Source organism: Micrasema longulum, unplaced genomic scaffold (genome assembly GCF_059751315.1).
Source record: "Micrasema longulum isolate JH-2025_06_02 unplaced genomic scaffold, ASM5975131v1 h1tg000597l, whole genome shotgun sequence".
Taxonomy (NCBI): Eukaryota; Metazoa; Arthropoda; class Insecta; order Trichoptera; family Brachycentridae; genus Micrasema; species Micrasema longulum.
Window position 1 is genome coordinate 1,526,493 of NW_028277793.1, and position 27,733 is coordinate 1,554,225.

General features: G+C 31.7%; 2 protein-coding genes across 8 annotated transcripts; one reads left to right on the forward strand and one right to left on the reverse strand.

The window, feature by feature from the left end:
• Nucleotides 1-2,444: 2,444 nt before the first annotated feature.
• Nucleotides 2,445-5,882, reverse strand: LOC148280293 (uncharacterized). Its single transcript, XM_088228640.1, has 2 exons — nt 5,729-5,882; nt 2,445-3,851 (listed from the first exon to the last, which is right to left on the reverse strand). Exons 1-2 carry the CDS (start codon nt 5,790-5,792, stop codon nt 2,584-2,586), a joined length of 1,332 nt encoding a protein of 443 aa, XP_088084766.1. The 5' UTR covers nt 5,793-5,882; the 3' UTR covers nt 2,445-2,583.
• A 3,837-nt stretch (nt 5,883-9,719) lies between these two features.
• LOC148280294 (activating signal cointegrator 1 complex subunit 1) lies at nt 9,720-23,875 on the forward strand. 7 transcript variants are annotated; one of them, XM_088228645.1, is made up of 8 exons: nt 12,110-12,491; nt 13,234-13,347; nt 17,439-17,529; nt 19,743-19,875; nt 21,719-21,847; nt 21,974-22,128; nt 23,185-23,357; nt 23,487-23,875. In XM_088228645.1, exons 2-8 carry the CDS (start codon nt 13,239-13,241, stop codon nt 23,723-23,725), a joined length of 1,029 nt encoding a protein of 342 aa, XP_088084771.1. In that variant the 5' UTR covers nt 12,110-12,491; nt 13,234-13,238; the 3' UTR covers nt 23,726-23,875. The 7 variants fall into 7 exon arrangements, with proteins under 7 accessions (XP_088084775.1, XP_088084774.1, XP_088084771.1 ...); XM_088228644.1 differs by having other exon boundaries at nt 12,111-12,597; XM_088228643.1 differs by having other exon boundaries at nt 12,114-12,462.
• Nucleotides 23,876-27,733: the final 3,858 nt, after the last annotated feature.

The window sequence follows — 27,733 nt, forward strand, 5'->3', positions numbered from 1 at the left end:
CATCACTGTAATTGGGACTCCTGGCCTGTTGTAGTGAAAAAAAAACCCATCTATGGTTGGCCATGTAAAAAAATGTTTGTGATTATTAAGAGTATTATTATTTGTATTTTATGTAGGTACATTGTATGCCTACATTTCAAATTAGTGAAAAACTGAGCTTATTTACTACACGAGTGTGTTTGATCATTAGCTATATTTGTTAAAAAGTAAAAGTAACAATGAGACAGTTCAACCCTATGGGAAGTTGGATATAAAAAATGTATTCTTTCGCGCGGTAAAAAGTAGAACATATAATTGTATAGCAAAGTTTCTTGAAAATGTATGAAAAAATAATAAAAATGAACTGCTTTATATGATATCACTAGTTCTTCCCAATCAACCAATGATAAGAGAGTTGTAATAGATTTCTGGTTTACGGTAATTCAACTGAGGAATCAGCAGAACTCATGGAGAAGAAGGGGAAGAGAGTTTAAGATGTCACATGCGAAGTACCTACATAATTCAAAAATACAAATTTTTTAAAAATGCCGTGATTATAATCATATGATACATTTTTAAAAAAAATTTAGAAAATTACTGAGCTTCCTCTTTTTAAAAATAGAATCTTTTTTGTATGATAAAGGGGATAGGCAAATTTTCAAAACTTTTGGCCTAAGAGCTTACTTATCATTTAGTTTATTTTAATGTAATAGTTAAGGTTTTGAAAAAGTGTTTCTTTTTTCTTTTTCAATTTTTAACTATTACTAATGATCTAACAACCAAGCCTAAGTGGTTATAACTAGTGGAATTCTACAAATTAATTACAAAAGTAAATAAAATCACAGAAGTTTTTTGTTCTAGCTACTTATATTTCAAATTTAAATAATTAATTTTTGACAGCTTTCATCATTAGGTATTATCTAACAGTCTCACTATGCACCTTCATTAAAGTGGATTAAACTTATTTAGCGTGTTAGTGTAATTAGTGGCCTGACAAAGGGATGGGTATGTCTCGAAATCGAAGGTAGACATAGAAAGATCGTTAAATATATTTACATATATTGCTAGCTTTAAAAAACAGCCTCTTGCAATTATTAATAGATTATACACAATGGTGTGATGAAAAACTTTCCCGATTTCGGATATGTAAGTACTTATACTTTACGCATTAAATAAAATTATAGCTCGTTACCGGCATAATCTCAATATGCTATGAAAATATTATTATAAGTCTTCTTTCTTCGCAGTCTCAATCCTGGGGATTGGTTTGCAGCAAAGTTCTGCATCTCGTTCTCCACTGCTCTCTATTCTCTGCAGCCCTCTTCAGCTCAACAAATGAGGTGCAGTAATATTAAGTAATAGTACAGTAATGTTATAAGTAATCAGAAAAAAAATAAAGTACATCTCCACTGTTTCGACCACTATTTTGAGCACAGAGTGAGCATATTATACCTTAGAGTAGGTGTGCTCAAACTTGAACTGCTGGCGATTTACCTCAATATTGTTAGACTACGATCGATCGACTCTGAGAGGCTGCAAGTACCTATGTGTGATGCAGGATTGTCATCTAGGTACGGTGTATCATGGCATAGATATTAGTTTTCCGCACAATATGCATTTTTTTAGTCGAAGTAAGTGTAGGTCTGCTCTAAAATGTCAATAAAAAAACTAATAATTATTCAAAATTGGGAGTTTATTGGTTCTTACAAAACAAACGAGTTCTAGTGTCTAAACTGAACTAAAAAGTGACTTTGGATGTTAAAGCGTGGCACTGCATGTCCTCAGCATACTTTTCATAAGATTGTACATTATTACCAAGTGATAATTGCAAGCATGATGACATATGTTCGTCAATTAGTCGATTGCGATATTTTGACTTAATTATCATAATTTCAGAAAATGCAGACTCACGCAAGTAAGTTGACCCAAACATTACCGTCAGCTGAAGGGCGATTTGCCTTAGATTCGGATATTTATCTTCAGATATAAAACACCAGAATTTTGTATTAGATGCTGTGGCTTTGAGATGTATATCTTATATAATCGCACTATCTCATTTTCAACAGAACATGAGTCCATGTTAAACTGACTTGCTATTTCAGTAGCTAATTCCTCAATTTTTTTACATGAAAAAGGATAACTCATAAATGATATAGTATTTGTTATAACATATAAAAGAAGGTGATGAGGGGGTTATTCTGGCCTAATTGTGGATTGAATAAATTTTGGTTGTTTATTCAGTACATTTTGTTTTAGTTACCAACCTACTAAAACAAAATCTGTGAATAGTTCTATATGGGATATTTTTTCTCGCATTCGACTTGTCGAATGCGATCTACCGTTTGAGCACCCCTGCCTTAGAGTAATAATTCGGGTGATTATGTTTAATAGTAGTTTATACATAGTACAAACTAGTAGAAATATATTTTTTACAGAGCTAGGCTCACTTTTTCACTAGATCGAAATTTACAAATGTAAGGTTTCATTTTGAGTAAGGTATACTTTTTTTACAGAGCCAGGCTTACCTTTTCACTAGATCGAAATTTACAAATGTAAGGTTTTATTCGAGTTAGGTATAGTTATATAAATATTTATATACATATATTATGAAAATGCGAAACCTAATATTACAAACAAAACTGCAATAGGAAATATGATGTAAATACTCATCCTTGGATGACAGGTTGATATGAGCAAAGATATATCTGCTTCATTTTTTTCTATTCCGTTATGAGTTGGGACTTCTACAATCACTATTTCTTCACTTAAAAATGTGATCATAAAATTACATTCAGTTTGGTTGATGCAACTTTTTGATTCAGACATATTGGCATACTGAAATGTAGGTTTGTAAATATCAAATATTGCGTATATGTTATTGTATGTAATATCATTATCGCTATAGAAAATATAATAATAATAGCCATCAGCTACAACTTCATGAGTTGTGATCATTCTGGATTGTGGTGGTGTTTCCAAGAAACTTGTATTCAAACACGATTTACTCGCGGGAAATTCTTGATTGAGTAATATGTTACCATCGTAACATTCTAATAGACCATTTTCAAAACTTGATGCTCCATTTTCTTCACTCGCCTTTTCAGAATAATTTAAGGCATTTCCACCATGGTTAACACCACGGTCTAAAATATGATTTGGATCGTGTAGTAGCTGCTCATTTGTTTCTCGTTTTAATCTTGCGCCAAGTCTCTCATAAACTTCGGCTTTTCCATATTTACCAATAACAGAAGTTAGTGTGCTCTTGTATGTATCATTATTGTTATTTTTTATTTTATTATATTTGATATCTTTAAGCTTACTTTTTGTTTCGTAAGTTATATTATTTACTTGACTGAGGTGGTTGGATGAATTTGTATCCATCTCAAATGTAACCGATACCTTTTCATGTCCTTGGGCAAGTACAGTATCAATTTTGTTTGAATAATCATTCAGCAATCCGCAAGTATTAAGCTTTCTTTCCCCCTTTGTAACTAGCAAGTTCGATCCATCAAATCTTGAACAAACTTTCAGTTCTACCACAGCTCCTTTAAGTAAATAGAAACCCCAGTATTCCAAAGTGTCATCGGGTAAGGTCATGGATTTCTTCAGGCGAATGTGTTTTCTGCTATTTGTAATGAGAGATTTTCTGTTTACTTGAAACGCATTAAAGCTTCTATTCATTTTTAGAGAATGGCTTTGGCAGAAAATCGTTGATAGTCCTTGATGTATCTCTACAACATCTGATTCTGACACTGAGTAGATAACATTTGCAAATACCACATGTCGGAGGTATAATGGCAAAATTATCAACACAGTTGGTAGAATAGTGGTTAGAAGACAGAATAATGCCACCCGCTTTGCTCCACGTAGATCTGGAAAATATTGAAGTTGCAATGAAAATTTATATCCACATACTTATTATGTATTTATTAAATCTTATTAAAAAAAATTGAGAACTAAATGAGATGTAGGTACTTTTAAAAATATTCATATATTATGAGCATGTCTGCCTCGTATCATGGTTCGATTTCCGATAAGGATGACATGGAATATTAATTTAAAAAGGTGTTTAATATAATAATTCACCATCCCTTGACTGACACTTTAAGTGTAAGACTTCATCCTACCTATGTAAAAAATGTCAACCAAGTTACACTGCGATTGTTGTCGCAATGTGGTGGTTTATGCACCATTTGGTGCAAATAAGAGAACTATGAAGATAATCATTATTAACATGACGATATCTTAATCCAAAAGTATTCTTACATTTTTTTATGTTTCAATTTTTACTACAATAAGTACTAATTTTATTTCTAGCATGTCAGGACATAAATACGAAAAAAGTTATGTATTTATTGTAAGTGCAATAAATAATAAAATTATCTAATTTTTATTTTCCTTGTACCATAAGGATAATATTTTTTTAAATAAATTGTTTGATAAATCTAAAAGCAGTTTTTATAAAATGTGTTACTTTTCCCTTTTTATATTTATTATTTGAATGTATGAATTCTTATTTTTATTTAACTTTGTGGTTGGACAAACATTTGATATAAATCTACCGGTTTTCAAATGTACAATATAGTTTTTACATTAAATAATCTGAAAATCTTCCTTTAATGTTATTCATAGATAAAAAATAAAACATTTTTCATATTGACGGTGAAAAGGAAAAAGTTCTTAAGTGGCATGTAGCAGCTTTACAGAAGTGATATTTTGAAAAGTAAAATACAAGTGCTTTTGAATGTTATTGCCTATCGGTGAACCAAGTAAATATACAAATTTTGTTTGTGTTAGTAGGCAAACTAGAATTCATTTGAAATAATTCGGTCATGCACACATAAGCAAAGGTTTTTTAAAAATTTTAATGAACTGTACCCATGTTTAAACGAAGTGACATTTAAAAAAAGCGCCTTTATATTAATTGACATTAAAAAGGTAAAAATAAGTATACATTATAGATATTATAGAAAAAATTCACAACAAATCTAAAAGACTTAAACAAGATTATAGTATAATTGTAATTTTTATAGCATACTACATGGCTAAATAGCTAGTAGGTCATATATGCATAAGTAAAAAGTTGCTTAGGATATTTAGTACCTATTTAAAAATAAAAAAAGCACTCTTGCTTTTATTAGTTTTTGTGAAAATAATATGACAAAAACCTCAGAAGAATATTTATTTCCACATACTGACTTTTAACTACTAACTTTGACTTTTCATTATTATTATTATACTATATCGATGGTGGAAAGGAAAAGCTCCAAAGTGACTTAAGGCAACTTTACAGAAAAGGCAACGAAACTTTAAAAAAAATTTTAAACCATGTATAAATCACACCAAAATAATAAGTAAATGCGAGATTTTTAAATTAATTAAAAGACACGAAAATTTTAATTGGGTCTTCTGTAAAGCTGCTACATGCCAATTAAGAAATTTTTCCTTTTCACCGTCAATATGAAAAATGTTTTTTTAAATGTCACTTCGTTTAAACATGGGTACAGTTCATTAAAATCTTTAATAAACCTTTGCTTATGTGTGCATGACCGAATTATTTCAAATGAATTCTAGTGTGCCTACTAACACAAACAAAATTTGTATATTTACTTGGTTCACTGATAGGCACTAACATTCAAAAGCACTTGTATTTTACTTTTCAAAATATCACTTGTATTGAAAATAGTAAGTAGTAGTGTTATTAGAAAACTTAATGTATATTGGAAAACATGTTTAAATGTACACACACCATTCACTCTTAGTGATGAATATTCATATGGGTAGTTTTTCACATCCACAAGATTTTTCTTCATGTTTAGATATGTATTTTTGATTGCACTATATCAGTGTCAGAAGTAATACTGTCTACTTAAGTTTATTTTTGTGGTAGAACTAAGTAATAATCTAAATAAAGATTACAGCACATACCTACATGTTATCTTCAGGTAAATAGCATCTCATAAATATATTTGTACACAGTTTATAACAGTTACAACTACAATTAATAATTATGTATATATATACTAAGTCATCTTATCAGTCCACACTCATTCCAATAAACTCATGTTGATAATAAATGATAAGTGCATTATAATCAGTCACATGAACATATTTAGATGAATTTATTGTGGACATATACTTATACTTGTCCACAAGTTGAATATACCTATCGTTGGGGTCTACATTCAAGGCACACCGAAGGAATGCGGTAATATGTGTTGATACTGCCCGATTGAGTTTCGATAAAAATTAGGGCCTAGATATTCAAGAATATAATATATTTCTGAATATCGCTAAGCTAATTTTAACCAACTAACTAGCTAACTCAACCAGACAACGTCACAACATAATACTCCATTCTTTCCATGCACCTTGAACGTAGACCCCAACCATAGGTAGGTAATCGAGCAGGAATAAAATCGATGAATGCTGTTTTATACCAAACATAAATTTACATTAAAGTAAAAATGTATGTTTAGTACAAAACAGCATTCATCAATATTATTCCTGGCCAATTACCTATCATTCCTAACCTTTCCTCGACCCATCCTTATGGTATCTTACATCAAGATACAAAATTAAAAGATTTGGATTTGGAACATTACATGCAAAATTTGACATTGCATAACAATTCTTAGAATCGTGATGCGTCATTGTGAAAGTAAACTTGTTATCAAAATTAGTTAAATAATTCATAATGAACTATCATCATCCAGTGCACCAATATTGAAGAACATTTTTATAGCAATAAAGGTAGGTCCATTTCTAGGTTCCTTTCCTTTACTCAAATATTTCCAACCTTACTCAAAACTTAATGATTTTCTTTTTGTCGCTGCAATCCGCTCATCGTTTACATTTGAAAAACTGAATCGATATTTATGAAAAATACTACGATGATTAACTAAAAAGTATTTATCGAAAAGGGATTAATACACTTACCAACAAAACTGAATGAATGATTAAAACCTAATAACATTCGGTGACGAAGAGACCAAATGTGAAGCAGAATGTAGTGGAAAAATGAAAATCATTCAGGTTTGAGTAAGGTTGGAAACATTTGAACTTTTTATTTATTTAATGCACATAACACACAATTTTATCATAGCGCAATTATAATTTTTATGTCCCGACTTTTTAGAAAATTCCGTGTTAAGTCGGGTAAAGGAAAGGAGCATGGGTATGGACCTACTTTTAATGTGATGATGCACTGTTCTTCAAAAAGTTCAATTTTGACTATTAATTATTTGGATATTTTCAATAACGACCACGAGGATTCCAAATCATTATTACTAAATATTAGTAAAAAATATATATTTTTTTACTACTGAGAATTCAATTTTTATAATGCAAATTCGTAAAGGTTTGAATTTATAGCATGCGCTTTTTCCCTAAACATTTTATTTCGCATATTGTTTTTCTTGTCTTACGAGATAGTTACGTATTAACAACTCCTCTAACATATGGTATAGGTTTGCATATTCTACCGCATTCCAATGCAATGCCCTCCAGCTACCCGCACTTACCTCATGCCCCACGAGACCCCGTAATTTCTCATCCCCCCTCAATTTTGCTCTTTATAAGGCGGATTTCTGGTAAAAACACCCACTCAGGGCTCTCATAGCGAACCAGCTTGCTTTCCTTATCTGGAACTCTTTGGTACTAGGCTACGCCTTGGCTCTCATCCTGTACAGTCATATTATACTGCCAACCCTTGCTAACCTAGTCGCTTGCCTTGTTTGGCTCAACCGGCTTCTTTGGTTAGACATATAATTAGATTATTCCAGACTATAGTAATTGATCCCGAGTACCTACTCAGTGAAGTAGGAATGCTGGCTGTTAAGCCCTTTTGCTAACTTCTGAATACAATATGAGAAATCATATTACTAGGAAGAGCTAGTTCAGTTGTCCGAGGCACACACATGTTTTGCCGAAAATCACCCCCTGTTGTGAGCAATAATTCCACTGCCCCTCAATCTGTAAAATCAGTGCTTGTCAACCCGTGTAATCAACGATATTGTATTTCTTTAATTTACTAGTGCTTGTACAGTATGTAATGTATGAACTGAATCAATAAATATCTTTGAAATATTACCAGATATGTTTATAAATTATAAATTTCAATTCAAGTACAATTTATAAATTTCAATTTTTTTACCATTTTATAAAAATAAATCAAATTAATTATAACTGAAATAAAATAAAATTGTCATAAAAATAACAGTTCAATCAATATAATTGTTATAAAAATTAAAACCCTTTTTTATTCTTAATAAGCTCCTGTCCACCCTGTAGCAAACTAAGAAAACAAAAAACATGTTTCTAACGAAGAGCGCAATTTCCACTATGATGACTTCCATAAGCCGCTTCGTCCAAAGGAAAGGATCGAATTCTGTCATTTTTTAATTTTTTTATATAACTGTTTTAAAAACTCGAATATTTGACGTGTTATTGACAGATGTATATATGTACTCTAAGGTTATTGATTATAATTACTAAACAAGTGCTACTGTCGCCATAAAACATTTGTTTCAAGCATTTAAAAGAAAGGGGAAGGTGATACGGAATAAATATGGTTACCAAAAATGGTCCGGTAAGGAGATGGTGGGTCCACCTCCTATTGTAGTGGTTGGCGCGTTCGCCTACCATACTTGAGGTTCTAGGTTCGATTCATGGCAAGGTGGATGTAAAATATTAATTTTAAAAGAGATTCTACGCTGCTGTTTTATTTTTATTTTATTTTAAAAAAAAAATATTTTTATATTTGTTTATTTTTCCATACACATATTTACATAGAATAATAGTTACAAAAATACACCTTAGAAAAATACATCTTAAAATAGTATGGTTCTTAGATAGTATCATATAGTTCCTGGACTGGAATCTAAAGCGTAAAACTGCCCATCTTACCTTCATACGCATGCTAAATAATCGCTAGTACGTTACGATTGAAGCTCTGATGCAGTGCCTTATGTACCGAGGAAGCGGATAAAAAAATAATGGCGAAGAAATTTATTGAAGTTTTATGTTTGTAAAATATGTCAAAAGTTAGAATAATCGAAGATGTATGAATTTTGGTGAAGCGAGGTTTATATGTATTACAGGGGAATTGATTTTGTGTTTTATTTTATTATTTTTATTTAAATTGGTAAGTTTTTTAAATAAAACATTATTTTAATGGCCATCTATTTGTGATTTATTATTAAAAGGTTATGTTTTTCCCAGCGGAAAAAATGTGGGACGAAATTTTTTGTTAAATTTATTATTTTCAATAGAAAGGGTTTTGGAATTCTAGGTAATCGCCGCTTGGTCATTTGAATTCAACCCAAAGTATCGAATCCTAATTGGCATAAACAATAGATGGAATATTCGTAAGTACTTAGTAACGGCTCAGGTAAATATGTTAAGGTGGAGACGCACATATTTCGACTACATGAAATTTATCGATTTGGTCATCCAGCGGCAAAAAATATAAACTTTCAGAATTAACCCAAAAATGAAACCATTTCAAGGTCATTTTAGTTTGGCTGTGTTTTCAAAGATGCCTGTGAAAGTCACCGTAGCTTAGAGTATATACATCTGTATATGTATATACTCTAAGCCATTGTTTTTCAACCTGTGGGTCGCGACCCCCTGGGGGGTCGCGGAGCCTCTGTAGGGGGGTTGCGAGAGGTTGAGAAAACTTCAGTTTTTTTATACAGCATATAATTTGTGAGACTTAAATAAAAAGTCGATAAGAGTTAAAATTATTATATTTAACAAAATTTCCCTATAACCAATCATACAAGTCAGAAAAATGCTAGTTCAAAACATGTTATTACAAAGAAAATAAATATAAAAAATGTGTTTAAATAGAAAATGATTACATTTGTGCTTGCTTATCTTCGTTCATTTTAATGTGAAGGTTGCGCTTGAGTTTGTTCAATTAATTTCTCCCATCGTGGATCCGTTTTTCCCACATTAAGTATTAAATCGTTTTCCAAATTTAAGCGATTTCTTAGTTTACATTTTATTCGCCCCATTGATGAAAATGCCAACTCGCACAAGTACGAGGTAGAAAATGGAATCAAACACTTCAATGCCTCGGTTGTTAATTCCGAGTATTCTGTTTTTCTTTTTAACCAAAACGTATCCAAATTTTCAGACTTGAATCCCAAGTGTAACATCCCATCGGCAGATAGTTCCAGCAGATTCTCTTTGAGCTTAGTTGCTAAATTTGCCTCGTTTATAGCTGCATTTAAAAACGGATTTAAGATCCATCTTTGCCCAGTGTTATCCGATATCTCTTGCAGTGAGAAGTAATAGCACAATTCATTCTTCAAATTATGTAACACCATTTTCATACCAGATATATATGAGTTGATGTTGATCTCGCTTCCGACTTCTTCAATGAAAGACTGTGTGGACGAAAATGAATCAAAGTTGTTTTGATTTATAGATGATGACCACAATTCAATTTTTTTTATAAAGCCATGGAGTTTGTCTTTTGCTGTAATGACATTTTCATCACGCCCTTGAAGACTTTTATTCAAGTTATTTAAATGTTCAAATAAGTCAGAAAGAAAAGCCAATTTTAAAAGGAATTCCGAGTCAGAAATGAATTCAGAGTAATGTGACTTGGTTTGCTGTAAATATACTAATAGTTCAGCGCGAAGTTCCATAACTCTGGTCAGTACTTTGCCTTTTGATAACCACCTAACTTCTGTATGGTAAAGCAAATTACGGTGTAGTGTCCCCATATCTTCACAAATGATTCGAAACAATCGAGTCTGCAACGCTTTTCTTTTAATAGAATTTACAATGTTAATAATAACATTAAGAACTTGACTGTATTCTTGCGGTAAGGATTTGGCTGCAAGAGCTTGGCGATGGAGAAAGCAATGCATCCAACAAGCGTTTGGCATCTGTTCTTTCAGTTTAGCAATAAATCCACTCTTCGCACTAGTCATGGCTTTTGCTCCGTCACTACAAAAAGCAATGCATTTTTGTGCCCAATCGATATTCATATCTTGCGTAGCTTCAAGGAACATGTCATGCAAGCATTGACTTGTAGTATTTTTGGGAAGTTCCTTGCAAAATAGTATTTCTTCCATTATTATTTCATTGGATTCAAAACGCACAAAAGCTACAAATCGCGCACAACTCGCAATATCCGTTGATTCATCAAATTGCAAGGATACAAAAGAACTTTTCATTATTTTTTCTATGACTTGATCACGAACATCAGTAGCCATATTGCTTATCCTGCATTGAATGGTATTGTCAGAGAGAGGTATACTTTTGAGCTTTTCGACCTCTTGCTTGCCAAACATAATCTCTGTTATATCTAAAGCCGCTGGTAAAATCAAATTTTCGGCAATAGTGTGAGATTTCCCTGCTGCAATGGGCAATTTTATGGACACATTTATACATAGAAAATTATCATTACAAAATTAGAAAGACTCAATGGTTTATAGTAGACTTTGTGGGAGTGGAAGCGGGAGAGAGGTGTTTATAATTGAATTTGATTCAGTGATCGTTTGAAAGAAGACAACTTGTTATCAAAGAAATCAAGACGGGTATGTATGTTGGAAGTGATGTAATTGTTATAATTAACTTAGGCTGAATCCTTAATAAATGAATTAACATATGTTCGCCTTTAATATATTGTTTTAACATACATTCGCCTGAAAGATTGCATTTATTAGCTTACTTTCATCTTTGTTTTTCTGATTCTATACTTCACTCTTATGCATAAATGTCGGCACCAGGCTGAATTGCTAATAATGAAACTTTTAAACTGTTAATTATACATTTTGCGATAAACATTTATTTGCCAAGTTTGATTTTATTGCACCGTTCATCCTTGTTTCGGGCACTCACCTTCCTTTTAATATATTTCTTTATCTGATAACGTTTATATTTGGTTAAAATCACTTCTTTTAAAATTTTGTGATTATTTTTTAATTAAAAACTCTCACTATATAAGTCACTTTTTTGTAAATCAAAGCAAATAAGGGGAACTTATTTGTTTGTCCAGGGCGGTAAATGTTACATACTCTATCGTGACCTTGGTCAATACGCATTAAATTGGTGTTGCCTTGGTGGTGCCTTCAGAGACATCTTTGCAAACACAGCCAAACTAGATTGACCTTACAATTGTTTCATTTTTGGGTTTATTCTGAAAGTTTATATTTTTTGCCGCTAGATGACCAAATCGAGAAATTTTACGTATTTCAATTATGTGCGTATAATAGAATTTTTAAAAAATAACATGGCAACTGGCAACTCCTCGTCACAACTGTCAATGTCAACGACTATCAACTATCAACCACAGTTAATATTAGTATTAGTAATCTGTGATCTTATCTATCAACTATCAATAAACTGTGTTGAGTTTGAGTGTCGACTACAAGAGCAAGAGTATAATTTGTTCGAACATATCCAGATCCTGTGGTGATCCAGTGACCAGCACAGACTAAAGATATAATACTGTGACCAGTGGCCGTAAGTAGTAGTAGAAGTAAAATAATCAGGTAATCTGTGAGAAGACGAAGACCGAATTAAATTAAAAACTTACCGGTCTAGAAATTTTGTATAACCTCCCTCCCTTGAGACAAATACCACACATTTGTACAAACGGTAATAAATTATTTATATTAGCGATGTTATCTCCATATTATTTTGAAGTTTGACAGTGATATCAGTAAATGTTTGAAGTGTCTGTGCTCATAAGAAAATAGACAAAAACTACTAATAAACTGTAGAGGACATTCCGGACGTTAAGAACTTGCTGTCTTGTAAAGGAGACATTCGAAGTCTGTAGCCCAGACATCAGAATGACCTCCGCATAATAACAACGTTACCTAGATACTACTACATCCCTAACCCTACAAAAGTAAAGATCTAAATAAGTTCCCCTAGTAGTGCAACAGTTGGTGCGTTCGCCTATGGTGTTTGAGGTCCCAGGTTCGATCCCTCGAAATTAAATATTTGTTGAAAGGCAGTTTCATTGGTATATAAATGCAGTGCCCTATGCATCACATATAATATAAGCATAATAAATTTTCAATCTCTAGACAGCCTTTATTATGGAGCTTTTTTTGAAAGCTGCTATTTTCTGTTACATTTCTAACTATTTATAAATATTAAACCTTTTGTTCACTGCATACAGAAGCCTTTTGCCTTGGCATTCTTACTCAGTACTTTTATAGGTTTATATTAAAATAAAATCAGCCTGAATCCAAACATGAATAATAATCAATAATGCTGTTATAGTTAACATGGATGTGATAAACCCTGAGTTGATTTGGATCGATGGAATATGCTACAGGATTAATGATTGCCATGAAGTTCCAAGACATGAAGAGTGCAATATTCCTATGAATCATGGTATGTCAGTCATCCATATATGTTTTTTTTTCATCGTAATGAGATAATACATATCTGTGTCAAATTGTTATACTAGACTTATAAATTACGAGCTGAACCCGGCAATGCTTTGCTATTGCTTGATTTGAGTTCATATTCGTATATGGATTAAATGAACAAAATCGAATGCTGTCAAAATGCGATCTTTCAGGCGAATGTGTGGTAAAACTATGTACGATAGATGCAAAAATGTCGAGATCCGTACATTATGTAATGCTGAGATAGGTATTGTCGACTAAATCAAGAAAGGAGCTCTGCGCTGGTTTGGACATGTAGAGCGAATGGACAGCGAAAGAACGGCAAAAAATATTTACAATGCGAACATTGATGGATGCAGAAACAGAGGAAGACCGAGAAAGACATGGCATGACCAAATCCATCAAATTCTTGAAGATGGACATGTTAAAAGTCGGAATAATCGGCGCGCATGCATGAGAAGATCTATGAATGTAGAGGAAGCGAGATCTGAATGCAAAGATAGAGTGATGTGGCATTCTATCCTCTCTGCCTACCCTTACGGAGAAACGGCATGATGGTTTGTTTTTTATATCAATTTAGTCCAGGTTAGATATGTACGTATACAACATAATTTTTGTGTTTCGGTTTGTATAAATTATGATGACAGAGAATTTTGATAAATAGGCATTCGAACATTGTTTTCCTGTCACTGTCTTGAAGTTGCCTGCTCGATACTGTGCGAAAAGACAACTGCATGTCAGACTTTTTTTCATAAATAGTCACATTTGTATACGCTGCGCCCGAAGACTGCAGATAAAACTGTGCTGTGTAAACAGTTTTTATATAAATGAAACAAATGGGGCACTCCAATGGTAAATATCTATAGTATGTAACTAGAGAGGAAATACGGAAATACGTTTGTATGAAGAAAAGTCAAACCGAATTTCCTCTTAAGATGAAACATTATTAGTATACTTAAAAAACTTCACTAAAAATCTTTAGTAAAAACCTTTTGGATGAACATAAAAAAGATGTTGTAACTTTTCATTGGTAAGTAGGTACCCTGAATTCCACAACTTAAAGTAATTCGTTTTCAAATATTTAATTTAAGTAGGTACCTAGCATGCGCGGTCCGTTCATAGAACGGATGGAACTAGTGGTTCCCTAAATTTTACCGCCAGAATATTTAAAGAAACGTAAGGATAATAATTTTAAAAAATGTAATATTGTTTATTATAATGAACAAATAATAACGATGTTAATTTGTCGATAAATGCAACTAGATCTGTAACGAAGTCAACAAAAAATCAAATCTAATTTGTAAATGTGACGAAGACACCCCCAGCGCACAACCGTTTTCCGCTTTAGACAAAAGCTAACTGCGCTTAGGATCTAAAAAATCTCAGCGCATCGCGCTATCCTTGAAATAAGCAGCGAATTCATTCAGTTTCAAAGAAGGGGGACGTATGGTATTAAAATTCTGAGTCCGCACGTCCAAATTTTTAATGATTCTGGAAGCAATTTCAAAAAACCGTTTCAAATTCATTATCTCGTTTTGCTATACTATGTTTTAACAAATTAAGGACTAGAATCGCTTGACCCAACCGAATGTTGTCTATTGTCGCTAAATATAACTCTACTGTGGTATTATAAGAGCACAAAATCGCTTGAATTGAATTTTTTCTTACACTTATTCGAATAAAATAACATAATATTTTAGTTGTCCGATAATAATTAGGTCTGTCAGTTTGTTTATATATTTACAGAATCCGATTACTTAAAATTAATAAAAAAATCAAAGAATTTATTTCATTTTTACAAAAGAAAAGAAATAATTTTTCTAACTTATCACTTTAAACACTTTAAATCAACAAAATCTTTTTTTTACTGTAAAAAACGCTTGAATGCTGGAGATGACCGCGAAACTGCATTTAGACGTCAATTTGTCGAAATATTAGATGTTATGACTTCAAACATTTCGAACCTTTTTAAAGACATCGAGAGATTTACATTTATTTCACATCTGCGAAAAGCTTATTTTCTACAATGAAGAGAATTAAAACGTTTACCCGCAGTACAACGAATGAAGACAGATTTTCATCATTATCATTAATCTCCATAGAAAAAAACTGTTTAATTTAATACAAGAAAAACAATATTTTTATGATTTCGCCGAACCGAACTCCATTATAAATGTCAATTTAGTTAGTTCTCTTGAAATATACCTACTTATTTGCGATTTTGAAAAATCAGCGAGAACAATGGTTTTATTTTATCATTTAATTGATTATTATTGTCTTAAAACACTTGGCAGTTATAATTATGTATTGATGATAGATTAAAAGAGTCATTATAACTATTCAAATCTGGTTGAGGTCCCGTAGTGTTGTAGACTCACAAATCAATTGTCTGAGGTTCACATCCCGCTCTACCACTATTACAATTTTTTCAGCACAAGTTATTTACGTACGACTTTTAAGAAATGGTCTGGAAATAGAAATATTTGGGTATGAAAACTCAATTAGTTATCGTTAAATATTATATAATTATAATGACTTTTCACGTTAACCAAGTGTTTGTTCTTTCTGTATTGATGTCAATAGTATGTGTTATATTTTAATGATGCCTTTGTTTTACTTTAATATTATTGTCGTCAGTGCTTTGTTACTGTAGTATGTACATATATTGTTTGTCTCAACTCGACATAAGTCCCATGGATTTGGAACTTGTGACTCAATAAATTGATAATGCTAGTAAATATGTTTTTTGGGAATAAATAAAATAAAGGATAAACGAATATATATTTTATAAGTAAAATAAATATTTGCGTTTTTATGATTTACCTAAATATTTCAATTTTGGGGGTCATTTTTTACGAGTTGTAATGCATGGTATACTGGACTTATGTACGTATTTATGTACTTTTTGGATAAGTATGTACATATTGCTTCTCTAACCGAAAATCTCACCGCACGCCCCTGGTACCTAGGTACTTGTTTATGGTTGAATTCCAAAACTTTTAATAATTTATTTATTTATTCATATTTTTCCCTTACAAACTATAGTTAATAATAAAAATAATGTGACCTCACTGGGGTTTCCCGTGCCAAGGACACTTAACAATTTAGTTTTTTGAAATTACATTTGAGAATAAACAAAGAAGACTAACTTAAAAAACAAACATAATTAACAAATATTCAGACAGTTTTAAAAACAAGGTATTTATGTACATCTATATTATTTATATTACAAAACACACAATGAAAATAACAAAAACCTAACATTAATTAAAATATAAAACTCTTTTTGCAAATGTCAAATTCCTTTATTCTCACCAACAGGGGTGCACCGTATTCAGGAATGCGATTTTCAAAAATGTATCGAATATCAGTTGATATAATTAAAATAATTGTAAGGAATTAAGGAAATAATCTGATTGGGATCCATAGAAAAAGAATTTTATTTGTAAACATTAAAAAAATAAATTTTTACACTAAAAACATCTTTCCAATTTTTTGTATGTGCATTCTTGACTAATGCAACCCTGGTGAGCGATTAACAAAACATTTACGCTCCTAACTTTTTTTCTACTTGATAAAATGGAGATTTAAAGAGCTATAAAATATCTGCTCGTGGCAAAGATTTACATTTCGCCGAAAACCAGACGTAAATCGGTCCAGTAGTTATTCAGTCCATCGAGGACACACATACCGACATTGCCTTTTATATATTTTAATATATAAAGAAAGAAGATAGATATGAAAATCCACCGTGTCATAATTTTAACTTAAACATAAATTAAAAATTAGAGATTGTACTTGCTAATTGTCTTTTGTAAATTTACAGTAAGAAGTTTTTTTTAAATGGCAAAAGGAATTAATGTTTGATATCTCAAATGTTGAAAAAGTTGACATAAAATCAAAACATACTTCCTTATTAGGTACTTATGTACTTTTGATTTTTTGTAATTGTTTTCGCAACATATAAATTACATTTTAAAAATTACAAATACCCTAATGATTTTATTACAATTATTTTTATTTTTAGCTTATTTTTATTTTATCCCAAGTTATTATTTTTAAATGTGCTTTCAGGTGAAACTTTCAGTGAAGATGATATTGAAGATGAATTTACATTAATTAGCTGTTCCAATGGAAGATTAAAAACATCACTTCACATTCCACAGTAAGAAATAGACATTTTACTGCCCCCTTAAAAAGCTTGTGCTTGGGTTTCATGGTCTGCTGTAGTACAAATAATAAAATAAAAATAACAGAATTTTCATGAATGACAAATAATTAGCTCAATAAGGAGATTATTATTATTTAACTCATTCCTCGCGGTGTTCACATACGTCTGTAAGCGCCTATGACAGCACTATGCGGTGCTCACAGCATATGTGAGTAATTTATTATCAAAAAGGTTCGTAGCTTATGTATTCATCAAGTATTCTATGAAAACTAAGAAAATAAGTTTAACACATTAAAATGAAATAACTTTTTTTTTATTTACTACTTAAATTTTTATAATTTAATAACCAAATAGTTTCGGCAAAACCCTATGCCTTCTTCAGGGTTAATTACAAAAAAACTTAGTGTTTTGCCTAATCTAATTGGTTATTAAATTATAAAAATTAAGGTAGTACCTAAAAAAAAGTTATTTCATTTTAATATATTGAATATTCTTATTCTCAAAGGTGGGGGTCAGTGCTATACAAGCTCCTGATGTCACTACGACCCGTGAAGATCTGTTGTGAGGGGTCCCCGTAAATAGTTTTTGCCCTCCAAGCCCAGGTCTTTAAAGAGCCTGGCCATTGTGTGAAAGGCGAGAGTTCTCATTTTTCTAAATCTTCCCCTCCAGATCGGTAAAGTATCGGGTTATTAGGTAGAGGGCGAGGCCTTTAACATCATCAGGTTTAACCGGTAGTCCCCTGAGGATGAGGCTTATTTTACGATGTTAAGCATCACATTCACATATAATATGTATAGGTGTTTCCTCATCTGCACTGCAGAACCTACATCTAGAAGTTTCGGAAAGGTTCGTTCTAGCAGAGTTTTTGTTAAAATATATTGAATTAAAATATTTCACAAAGTTAGTGCTACAAACATTAAAAATAACAAAATAAATGTTAGAAATAATAAATAAAATACTTAAATGTTCAGGTGTGTGTAAGCGTGAGCATCATTAAATAGCAAGTGGAAGCGTATCGCAGCCAGAAAGAATGAGTCTTAATTTATTTTTAAATAAATTAATAGGCATGTTAAATATATCAATAGATTAATGAAAAGCATTATAGTTTGAGCAAGAACAATAGAGGAAAGAGTGTTGAGCATAGTTAGTGCTACAGACTGGCAGATGGAATAATTATTTCTTGTCACGCGAAAGGGGACATTAAGATTAATTTTGGAGAGTAGGTTAAAAGAGTCAACATTATTATTTAATAATTTATATAAAAAGCATAATTCAAATATAGTGCGTCTATTTTCAAGGGTAAAAAATCCATTTGGTTTAGCAGATTGGCTGTAAGTGCAAGGCGTTTTATTGTTTTTATAATCTAGGTATTTAAAATTTTTTCGATGTTTGTTATGTATTGTGGGCTTCACACAACGGATGCAAACTCCAAGTTATTGCGTACAAAAGTGTTGTATAAAGTTTTCAATGTATTTGGTTTTTTAAAGGGTTTAGCTTTTTCAACAATAGAATTTATGTGAGACTAATGAGTAAATAAGTCTCTAATCTCACTGCATCGTGATATGGAATTATCTTTGATCGCATTGATCGTATAATTGTGCGTAATAAAACTTTTACTTTTAGTAAATGTGAATAACGTTTTAAATGTTTTCAGGCGTTGCCTAGTATGTGAGTGAAATAATTCAATCAGATGAATCTTAAACACATCAATAAAGGTTTCAGCTCTTTAACTTCACAAACATCAACAGATGGAAGAATTGAAGGAATATAGATGTTTAAATATAGGCAGAATGGTGAATGTTACACAGCGTGTAAAGTGGCCACTTAAACCAGCCAATGACAGATCATAAGCCCTATAGATGCCTAGACTTCTACATTCCCTTCTCTAAAATGTTCTACATCCATTATACATTATGTTATTACAGAAAATAAACTATAACAATATTTTAAGTAGGTAAGTCTAAATCTTTGTAGACAAGTTCTGGATTTCAACCTCAGGAGAAGTTATCAAGAATAGGACGTATTTCAACAGAGATGAAAAACTATTTGAGAAAATTATCACTTGAAAGAATTTAAGAAATACGTGTATATCAGCGAATGACCATTCATAAGCTTTGTAAATTCCCTTGGAATATTAAATCAACTTTCAATACACCATTTAAATTTTTTATTTGAAATTACTTTTTAAAATGAAGTATTCTTTTTAGGAGTTTTTTCGGGTATATTATAGGAGCAAAGGGCACAACTAGAAAACGAATTGAAAATGAAACAAAAACTGATATCAAAATACCTGGGCGGGGGCAGAGTGGAGATGTTATTGTTACTGGTAATGATGCTAAGGTAGTATTACAAATATCCTACTCTTTTCCTTTATTTCCCCTTTTATTGATGAATATCCTGCTTTACAAACATTAAAATAACTTTATATTTCATGATGTAATAACTTATATTTACATATCTTCAGACTGGTCAAGATGCCCATTAGAGGGTGAAAGCGCTAATTGGTCAAAATAAATAAGTGGAAGTGTACCAAGTATTTTTTAAATTAATAACTTATATGTAAATATAAGTTATTACATTATTACAATGGAATTCCATCAAGAATTGTCAATAAATAATTTTAATTAAAAAAATTATATTTCATGTTTTTTTGTTCATCTTTCTCTCCTGTTTTAGGTCTACTTAGTGATATGGAAAATGTTTGCAAATTAATATAACTATAACTTTTTGAACATTCGTCAGGACAAAATAAATATTTCATATTTAAAATAGTTGATAAACTTGTCTGCATTTACGATAATATTTTCCATTTTCATTCATTTCTGATTAGGCATTTTTAAAATACCAAAAAATTACATTCTCACTTACTAAAATTCTATTGTGTGAAGTTAGACTCAGGATGTTTTTAACTGTACTGTATGAAGTTTTTTTGAGGTGTTAATCGTGGTAATCATTAACACCACCCTAACATTCAGGTACCATTTGACAGTTGGAATTTATGTTAATTAATTAATCTTATGTTTTAATGATTGATTGTTTTAATAGACTATCTCTTCGTTCTAGTAATGAGAGAACCCTTTTAATACCCTTTCATCGCTCTAATTTTATTGCCTCCTCTTTCACAGTTGTAGCTGCTCGATTGTGGAATAATCTACCCACTAATGTTAGAGACACATGTCACTATCTAAATATTTGAGTTGTTACTTTCTTCTTCTTCTTTCCTTCCCATCTCCTCTCCTCATATTATAGTGTTAATTATTTTTTTTAGTTAATTTTTGTTTTTAATTTTGTATAAAATTTTAAGATTCAGTAAAATTCCTTAGAATATGTCCATGTACTTGTAATTTTCTCAAACTGAACGGTTTGGGTAGGTAGGAAGAAATTGCCTTAAGGCAATATGCCTTAAGGCAATATGCCTGCCCTCATATGTAAATAATGTGTTAAATAAATAAATATGTTTGTGTCTTTACAATTAAGTGACGATATTACTTCAATACTAATAAGTTTCTATTTATTTTCATTAAATTGATTTTTCAACATTACCATGTATACACATCCTAATTTATGTGTAATCACAAAATGAACTGCCGGATCCCTTTTTACAATTCATCATAATATTATTATTTATTATCACACAAAAAAAAAGATTTGGTTCGTACTGTGAATCTACACCTTCGGGTATCTTCATATCCCACACTGCGTGAAGGCTATAATATTGTGAGTGTGGCCGATAACACACCGTGTTAGTGTGTTAAAACTGTTTGTAGTGCCCACACACTAAAAAGTGTGCACAGCGCTCACTTCAAAACGCTGTTGTACTACAATTGTGCGGTGCACATGGTGTGGTCTCATTGCTATTCAACGTAGTGTTTGTTCGAGTCACGGTAGCCATAATATATAGTATTATGTATTTTAAAATTAAGTTCAATTACAGGCTTTTTCATAATTACCATTTTAAAATGTCAATATACAAACATCTTTAAACACAAGTATTTTTTAACAAACCATAAATACAGATGTATCACAAAATAAATACAAATTATTGATGTTAAAAAAATACATTTTCCATAATACATACAATACATACATACATACATACCTTAATACATCATAATCGTAGTAGATGTGTTGAGAGAAAATGTAAGTACTTTGACACATTGTATTTATGTTGCAATGTTTTTAGGGTGTGACAACTGCGGCGAGAAGGATACAAATGATAGTTTCTGCCGCAAGAATGAAGCAGCGTCCAACTCACTTTTTATCCATACCCGTCAATTCTGATATAATTAAACAGAATTTTGAAAAATTCAAAGTAAGTTTATTTAAATATTGAAGCACAGCACTATATTAAAATATTGATGGTATTCCTCAAATGTATCTGATATTGTCTGCTTTGATTGAATATATTTTTCAGTGCTTAACATTTTGTTTTTTTCAGGAGGATGTTTTGGAAGAAAATCCAGGCATAGAGGCTTCCATTTTCATTGAGCCAGAAAAAATTCATATGACACTTATTACGATGCACCTTGCCGATAATGAAGAACGAGAAATAGCTAAAAATTATTTAGAGGATGCCAAAAATAAAATTATCACGTAAGCTTAGTGTTTAATATAAGTCACCGCTTACATTATAACATTTAAAATTGATTTTTGTAAATGAATTCATGTTAAAACTTTGCGTGTGCATCTCATCATTACAATAAAAACTTTACTTTCTCAAGATTACTGATTCAAAAATAGTAATAAACTGTTATTTTCATTTAAAATTGTATATTTACTTTTTCTTAAACTAGGAGGTTTTTTATTCGTTCTGCAAACCAAAATTCTAAATTGAGATATGCGGTGTTATAATGTGTGCAGCAATATGCTTTTGAGTTTGCTGATAATAATGAAAAATATGAACATATTACAACAGAGATGAAAAACATTTTAGAGAAGGGAATAAAGAAGTCCAGGCATCCACATGGCTTATGACCTGTCATTGACTAGTTTAAGTGGTCACTTTACACACTGTGTAACATTAACCATTCTGCCTATATTTTAATATCTATATTCCTTCAATTCTTCCAAGCCCTGTGGATGCCTGGACTTCTATATTCCCTTCTCTAAAATATTCTTCATCTCCGTTGTAATATGTTAATTTTAACAGCTCTCTAGGGGGTTGAATCCAGTCCTTGTCTACAAAAATTTGGACAAACTCGGACAAACTTGGATGTGCTAGAAAATTTGTCTCTTTTTGCCTTATGTGACTGGCCCTGCGAACTTTAGTTAGTTGGCCCATTGGGACTCGGTTTATTAGGTTCTCTGACACCTAGAATTATCGCCACTTTAAGCCTCAATTTATTTTTGGTATTTGGGAGCAATTGAAATGTAATAAAAAAAAACTGTCACACCAAATAAACAGACACGACAATTTGATAGTCTATGGTGACGTAGCATCGTTATTCTATTTTAAAATTTTATTCACTATTTTCCCAAGGCAGTGAGATTTTTTTTCAGGGTAGCATGTGACACTTGTCAGCTCTCCGTTGCACGTGAAAGAAACACAAACAAACAGACAAACACACTTTTGCATTTATAATATTAGTTTGGATGTATTAAAAGTTATATGATACTACGATACTATGTACTTATATTTCTTTATTTCAGACCATTATTGGATGGTGTAAAACTTAATTTTAAAGTCAAGGGGATATCATATATGAATGACGATCCTAAAGCTGTTCATGTATTGTATACAGAGGTTGTTGAAAGAGAAGAGTCGAACATTGGAATACTTACACAGTTAGCGAATGAATTAAAATTTTTTTTTGCAGGAAGTGGTACGTAACTACTACGGTTAAGATATATATCAAATAATTTTCCAATAAAGTAGAGACAATATTTGCATTACTCGGTACCGTGTACAATTTATTTCAATATTCCATAAAATAGTATTTTGCATTTTTTAGGTCTCCTGGTAGGCAATTATGAAAATATCAAACTGCACATCACATTAATGAACACACAAAAAACATTGAATAATGATGACTATAATGAGAAAAAAAAGGCATTTGATGCTTCTAAAATATTGGAAAAATATTCCCAACATGAATTTGGGGATGTTGACGTTAAAAATATCCATCTATCTCAAATGGGATCAAAAGGACAAGATGGTTACTATCAATCAACAGCTGTTGTATCTGTATAAAAAAATATTTATATTGTAAAATATTACATCAAAGTATTATTATATTTGTGAAAAACTTTAACTGGATGTATATACTATTTTTTACATTTTATGTTCTTATATAACAACTGTTGTTTTTGTTAAATAAATAAAAACAATGTTTTCATAATATTATGTTTGTTTTAAATAATATTTGGTTTTTTTATTGCGATCCGTTGAAGTGCCATTCTGGCGTTTAATGTGAAATGAAATTTTATTATGACTCTAATGTTAATATTTGCGATCTGTTTCTCTAACTTTGATTATCTGAACACAATCCTAATCTAATTATAATTAATATAAATAATAAAGGTGCCTACAAACAAAACTAATATTTGTGGCCAACACGTGATAATCGTCAATTGTTGAGCATATGCATGCACGATGAAACTTCAACATTAAAGAACATAAAAGCCGATCTTAGAACCAATCAGCTCGTTATGACGCGGGCTGATAAAGGAAATACAATAGTCATATTAAAATCTACAGACTACCATGAAAAAATGACAACTTTTTTAAACGACCCTAATTTTAATGTGCTACGTTCCGATCCCACTATCAAATACCAAGATGCAGTAAAACAAGTGATCAAACATTCTGAAATTGTATGCGGCAAATTTCCATATAATACATACTTACACCAGATGAACCCCAAAGTTATATGGATCCCCAAAATTACATAAAGTCAATATTCCTATCCGTCCAGTAGTATTGTATTTCAGTGCACCCATTTACAAATTATGCAAAAGACTCAATGATGTAATAATAGCGTATAGACTTTTTAAATCATCGTATATAATAAAAAACAGGGTTGAACTGACGGAGAGACTAAGCAATATAATCCTACCTAACAACGTGAAACTCATGTCTTTCGATGTCGTGAATTTATTTACTAATGTCCCTACTAAAGACTGTAAGAATATTTTTAAAAATTTAATGGACAAAACGGAAATCGGTGAGAATGTGAAAAAAGAAATGACTGCAATTCTTAATACATGCCTTCAGCAAAATTACTTCCAATATAATAACTCGTTCTACGAAAGTAAGGATGGTTTTCCAATGGGTTCTCCACTCTCCCCTATTTTAGCTGATATCTTTTTAGATAAATTAGAAACAGATTTACTTTCATCCAAACACCCACTAGTCAATAATGTACTCCATTGGTTCCGTTTTGTGGACGACATCTGCTGTTTTTATCAAGGGTCATCCCGACAACTAGATTCCTTCCTTAACCACATTAACCTCTAAAATATTATATTAACCTCTTAAATAAAATGCCATTTAATATTTACAGAAAACCCACTCACACAGACTCTGTCATTCCGGCTTCATCTTCACACCCTATGCAACATAAATTGGCCAGTTTCCACTCAATGCTTAACCGATTGATCAATATTCTACTGAGCCCCTCCAACTTCCAAACTGAACTAAACATTATTAAACTTATTGCCCATAATAATCAATATGACCCCAATATAATTGATAAAATGCTAAAACGCAAACAAAACTATAAAACCCGCTTTTTACACTAATAATAATATTGCTAAATCACTATTTAATTCCAAGTCTAAAACAGAGCTGTTAAACAAGAGTGGCATTTACCAAATCTCATGTGAATGCAAAAAAGTCTATATTGGACAAACAGCGCGAAATCTTAAAACTAGGCTAAACGAACACCGCCGTTGCCTAACCAATAATAATTTCTCGGAATTCGCGAATCATATAATAGATAGTAACCTTTCATTTTATAATCACATCCTAAAACTCGTGCACCAAGTAAATAACAAAGGCAGTAATATGAATAATCTAGAAATAATAGAAATTCACAAAAATTTAAATTATGAGAACAACCTAATTAATAATCACACATTTAATCACCCCTCGCCTTTATTGACTATGTTCCCTTTGCAACCCCCCTCACCCTCTTAGACCCGCGTCTGTTAACACTCTCTTAGCTGAGCGATGTCTTCCCACACATTAAATCTTAGACTTAATTATTGTAACTTCCACGTATGTGCTAAATTTTAAGAAATAAATTCTACTTAATGTCCTGTCCCTCATTGATCATGTTTTCATATCTGTACTTTAGATAACTATCCATTCATATGCTAACACTTTAGATAAGTGGAATAAAACCCCCCTGCTCTAAGTTTTACTGATTAATTTGTTAATTTTTTGTTTAAATTCTATGACATTGCAAACAATATTCTGTGTTTACTATGTTCGTTTTTTATCACCCGTCGATGGGAGGAGTGCTCTCCCGAAACTGTAGTAGTGTTCTTGTAAAAGAATAAAAATTCTGTAACACTAATAACAAAGTTTTATTTTCATAATAATTTATTATTTTTTGCGTTTATAAAATACGACATATTTTTATTTACCTTTAAAACAAAGATTATCAGATGCCAGTTATGAATCAATCTCATGAAAATTTGTAGTTACCAACTTGTGCCAGGAACCCAAAGATAATATATACTCCCTGTAACAGGACTGCCAAGGTGTAGTGTTGCCGACACGCGCGCGCGTCCGCACCAGAAGCACAGATTACCAGAAGGGCGCGGACGGCCACTTGGCTAACAAAAATTTCGCCGATCCCGACTAGGCTGCCAGTTCCTGGTTCCGGTTTGTAAAGCGTATAACATAGTAAGCGTATAACATTGTAAACGGTATAACATAGAGAAAAAATCGTATAAATGTAAAAATGTTTCTGGCGGAAAAAACTTTTCTTTATTATCACGTTGGCCCAGGAGGCTGGATTTCATAGGTTTTTACCTGCAGAAAAATAGAAAAATTGCGGAATTAATTCGTGTAAAATCAGGTAAGTAAAAAATGGAAAATGTTTTATTTTACTCTGATGGAGAACGCGGGGGTCGCCGCATTGCGCAAATTCCAGGTGGATTAAAGGGGAATTTGGTACGGTCTTCCAACGCGGCGGTATCAGAGTCCTTTCTCAGTGCGTCCCAAAAATGTATGAAAATTTAAACGTCAAAAATGTGTGCATTTTTTATGCCGAATTGTAGATAATTAAAAAATATGATCATCTATGAAGACCGCAGCTCGATCGGGCCCCGGGGACGCCGGCCGTCGTCCTTTCCGTGTTGGACTGACCGAATTTGAAATTTCGCGCTTTCAGCCTCTATCAGCCGAAACTTTGCAAGGCAACAATGGACGCTCCCGCCATCCGATTTTGTCGCGGAAATCACCAATGATCGTGGATTCGAGTTTTGTACCTGATTCTACACGAAAACCCTAAAAAAAGTGATAAAATAATTTTCCATATGAGTTACGTAAGTAGCCCGACATTTCGGCGAGTCCGAATGGCGGGAAAATTCAAATTTATAGGTGAAAATTTGTAGTTTTTTTTCAAAAATCTGACATAAATAATCTGTGTAACCAGGAATAATTCTAAATTAATTACATAAACAAAATTAAATTCGGAGTGCCCCGGACCTTCAAAAACTACTACAAAGTTCAAATATTAAATACCTACTAAATTACTGGAATAATTTCCCCTAAAGGAAAGAATGTAAATTACAACAACATTCTAATGGGATTCAAATTCCCGACTAATATCTCTTAAGTTTCATACAAATAGTTTATAAAAAATAGATAAAATAAATTTATACATATAAAAAGTTGGTGTCCGACACTTGTAGTCTGGTTTTTTTAAATGCCATTAAGTTGCAGTTGGTCAGTCTTGACCTGTAATTCGGATATGTATGTTTATTCGTTTTTGAAGACTGCTTATGTAAATTAATAAATAAACATCCGGTGTGTCGGCGACAACTAACTATCTTCATTGGCAGTGAGAAATAGAGAAAACTTGCGAGTCGAGCGTTTTTCTATATTGGAAACTACCAATGAAGATCTTTGGGTAAAACTAACATACGCTCTCGAAATTACTTTTATTTGTGTACTTTACTTTCCTCCAGCGAGTGAGACTAACACATATCGATTATTTTTCGACAGGATTTTGTCCAGTTTAGATTT